Raw genomic sequence first — 4,400 nt, 5'->3', positions numbered from 1 at the left:
TTAAAATATTACGATTTCTGCTGCACGGCCCGTTGCGAAGTGGGCGTCGATAAACTGCTTTCACGTGAAAGAGCACCTAACAAACATCCATATATTCATCCATACCTGAAAACTTTCATGTTTATAATCTTAGCAGGATCTGGCTGTAGATGTACCACGGGCGAAGCCGGGGCGGACCGCTAGTATATATATAATTGAAATCTCGGAATCGGCTCCAAAGATTTTCATGAAACTTAGTACATTGGGGGTTTCGAGGGCGATAAATCGATCTAGCTAGGAATCTTTTTTAGAAAATGACATGTTCGTGTTTTATTACTACTTTTTTAACAAATAGGAGGCCTTTGAGTAGTCCCAATTTATTATGACTCTTCCTGACATCTATTGACCAATAATACTATTTTTTGGCGAATAATTAAAGTTAAAACAAAAAAAAAAATTACCGAGCAAAGCTCAAAGGTCGTCCAGGTACTACATAATTATACATAGAAGCTGTTCGCCCCGGCTTTCCTCGTCGTACATATAAATATGCCTCTGTCACTCAGTGAAGTTGCAGCTTTCCAATGGTCCAAAGAATTTTGAAAATCGGTCCAGTAGTTTTTGAGTTTATCCATTAAAAACAAACAAACAAATAAAAATTCAAATTCTTCCTGTTTATAATGTTCGTGAAGACTAGCTTTCGCCCGCGGCTTCGCACGCGTTATAATTCGGAGTTGTTTAATAGTTGTTATTATACCTATAAACCTTCCTCTTGAATCAATCTATAAAAAAACTTCATCAAAATCCGTTGGTATGTTTAAAGATTTAAGTATACATAGGTACATAAGGACAGAGACAGTGATTTTGAATTATTCTGTGTAGTGATACACATATACCTATATCATGTACCTACAGTGAGGGATTTTTTTGCAATCGGTCCAGCGGATCCTGAGATTAGCGCGTTATAATATACTCGTATATAATATATTTAGAGGCTTTTTTGAATATTGAAAAGGCTTGATGTATGCTTTGAACATTGTTTCTTCTAGCTTTTGAAGGTATTCACACGGTTTGATAAGTCGAAATTCAAATTCAAATTCAAATTAAATTTATTTGTAAGAACGTAGTTACAAATTATAGATCTAATCACAATATTCTGCGGCTAATACATTCTACCTACAAAGTTTGGGTGTGCAAATATTAAAATCAAAAATTACGTTAACATCAATGTCCTGCTAGGTATACTACTTAATTTTCTTTTAATGCCATAAATTCTTACGTAAATTACGTAAATTAGATTCATTCAAAAAAAAAAATCAACACACTCACCAGTTGCAAAACAAAAAAAAGATTTTTGAAGTGAAACTTCTTTAGAATCGTTGTGATTTCAAACCTGATGCAACGGGAAAAACGACAGGTAAGAGACACAAATACAAAAATGTGTAGGGTGAAGCCGGCAAAGAATGAGACGGAAATATACATACTATTTTATATATATTCATCTCATTCTTTTGTCGATTTACTGAAGTTTCACTTCCATCGTGTGTGAATCGCACACACACCTTTTTTTTTAAACTCCCTTTTCCCTCCCTTCCAGCGGTGGTCAGGTCGCGGGAGCGCGCCGGCGAGCGCAGCGGCGTGCGGCGCGAGGTGGGCGCGCTGCTGAGGCTGCGGGCGCACGTCGCCGTGGAGGTCAGGGAGACCATCGATGAGAGTGAGTCTCCCTTCGAATTGAGGGTCGGTTCGATGATGAAGAGCATTGGTTGGCATTGATGCCACTTGAAATTTTCCTATTACATAGGGGGAAGGGGCTGATAAATAGTCGTTTTTGTTGGTTTTTTTTTTTATTGGGTTGCCTGATGGTAAGCGCTACCACCGCCCATGGACATTTGGAGAGGCGTAAGGTCTATTGCGGACCTTACGCACCTACAAATGGTTTTCCGACTCCAAATTGGAAAGGGATTAAGAAAGGATTGATAAGAGATATAAAGGTAAGGACGGGGACGGGTAAGGAAAAGGATGCTAGTATTTCACGCCGGTTTTCTGTGCGCGTGTGGTACTTTCCCGGTGCGAGCTGGCCCAATTCGTCCCGAAGCGTGCTCGACTTCCACATACAATGGGGGCGTTAAACGAAATGAACATGAGGATCATTTAAAGAGTTATATCATCATCAGCCCATATAAGTTCCCACTGCTGGGACACAGGCCTCCTTTGCGGGTTCAGGCCATAATCCACCACGCTGGCCAAGTGCGGGTTGGCAGATGTCACATGTCGTCGAACTTTTGATTCTTGGACATGCCGGTTTCCTCACGATAAAGAGTTATATCAATAGCTAAATAAAATATCCCCTTTTAAGTAAAAAAATTGTTGAGAAATTTTGAAAGAATAGAAAAAATTCTATCACGAGGCGGGGAAATTTTTTCTATTCTTTCAAAATTTCTCTTTTACAAAGCACTAGCTGCGCCCCGCGGTTTCACCCGCGTAAGTCCGTATCCCGCTGGAATATCGGGATAAAAAGTTGCCTCTATGTTATTCCTCCAGTTGTCCAGCTGTCTACGTACAAAATTTCATTACATTCAGTTCAGTAGTTTTTGCGTGAAAGAGCAACAAACGCACACACACACACACACACACACACACACACACACACACACACACACACACACACACACACACACACACACACACACACACACACACACACAAACACACACACACACACATCCTTACAAACTTTCGCATTTATAATATTAGTAGGTATAATAAAAATAAAAATTAAAAAAGAAATATTATTTCTCAGTGATCGCCGTAGCGACCGGGGAGTACACGCGGCCGGTGAAGATGTCCGACTACCGCCATTTGATGACCAGGATCGTTGGTGACGCTTTGGGGAGAAGCGAGCCGTTTAAATCGAAAAGCTTATGTGTGTATATCTACACTAATATTATAAAGAGGAAAAGTTTGTTTGTTTGGTTGTAATGAATAGGCTCAAAATCTACTGGACCGATTTTAAAAATTCTTTCACCATTCGAAAGCTACATTATCCACGAGTAACATAGACTATATATGTACAACGGGCGAAGCCGGGGCGAACAGCTAGTCTAATATATAAAATTCTCGTGTCACAGTTTTCGTTGCCATAATACTCCGAAACGGCTTGACCGATTTTGATGAAATTTTCTGTGCATATCTAGGTTATGTGTGTATATCTAATATATAAAATTCTCGTGTCACAGTTTTCGTCGCCATACACCTCCGAAACGGCTTGACCGATTTTGATGAAGTTATATCTAATATATAAAATCTCGTGTCACAGTTTTCTTTGCCATAATCCTCCGAAACGGCTTGACCGATTTTGATGAAATTGTATCTAATATATAAAAATCTCGTGTCACAGTTTTCGTCGCCATACTCATCTGAAACGGCTTGACCAATTTTGATGAAATTGTATCTAATATATAAAATTCTCGTGTCTCAGTTGTCGTCCCCATACTCCTCCGAAACGGCTTGACCGATTTTGATGAAATTATATCTAATATATAAAATTCTCGTGTCACAGTTTTCGTTGCAATACTCCACCGAAACGGCTTGACCGATTTTGATGAAATTTTGTGTGCATATCGGGTAGGTCTGAGAATCGGCCAACATCTATTTTTCATACCCCTAAATGGTAAGAGTACAGAACAGCGTTTGCTGGGTGCAGCTGGTCTTCATTATATAAGTAACTCGCTTTTGTCCGCGACTTTGCGTGCGTTTAATTCGGAGTATCTTAATAGATGTTAGCATACAAATAAATCTTCCTCTTAAGTCAATCTATTTCCTTTAAAAAACCGCTATTAGCTGCGCCCCGCGGTTTCACCCGCGTAAGTCCGTATCCCGTAGGAATATCGGCTAATATATTATTCGCCAAAAATTAGTATTATTATTCGCCAATAGATTTTAGGAAGAGTCATAATAAATTGGGACTACTCAAACGCCTCCTATTTGTTAAAAAAGTAAGTTTAAGTCGATAAAACACGAATATGACATTTTCTAAAAAAGATTCCTAGCTAGATCGATTTATCGTCCCCGAAACCCCCTATATACTAAATTTCATGAGAATCGTTGGAGCCGATTCCGAGATTCCAATTCTTGTATATATATATATATATATATATATATATATATAGTACCTGGATGACCGAGCTGTGCTCGGTTTAACTTCGTGAAGTTAGATTGTTTATAAGCGTTTTTTTCCCAAGATTAGTCTAACCTCAAAGCAAACACTCATTGACTTCGTTACTTAACAACGCCATTTGCTGGAACTTTAATTTCACCAAAAAATAGTATTATTATTCGCCAATAGTTATCAGGAAGAAAAAATAGTATTAGTATTATTATTCGCCAATAGATGTCAGGAAGAGTCGCTAAGTTTAAGTCGATAA

At 38.7% G+C, this 4,400-nt stretch overlaps 1 protein-coding gene across 1 annotated transcript in view; it reads left to right on the top strand.

Annotated features, from left to right (window-relative positions):
- Nucleotides 1–4,400, top strand: part of LOC119838885 — a 30,270-nt gene that overhangs the window by 22,584 nt on the left and 3,286 nt on the right. The window contains exons 19-20 of the mRNA XM_038365028.1: nt 1,574–1,690; nt 2,777–2,899. Coding sequence (XP_038220956.1) covers nt 1,574–1,690; nt 2,777–2,899 — 240 coding nt within the window. The remainder of the gene's footprint in view (nt 1–1,573; nt 1,691–2,776; nt 2,900–4,400) is intronic.

The sequence above is a fragment of the Zerene cesonia genome, unplaced genomic scaffold, assembly GCF_012273895.1.
Source record: "Zerene cesonia ecotype Mississippi unplaced genomic scaffold, Zerene_cesonia_1.1 Zces_u006, whole genome shotgun sequence".
Taxonomy (NCBI): domain Eukaryota; kingdom Metazoa; phylum Arthropoda; class Insecta; order Lepidoptera; family Pieridae; genus Zerene; species Zerene cesonia.
The sequence above is the reverse complement of the archived record's forward strand: the minus strand, read 5'-3'. Positions and strand labels throughout refer to the sequence as shown.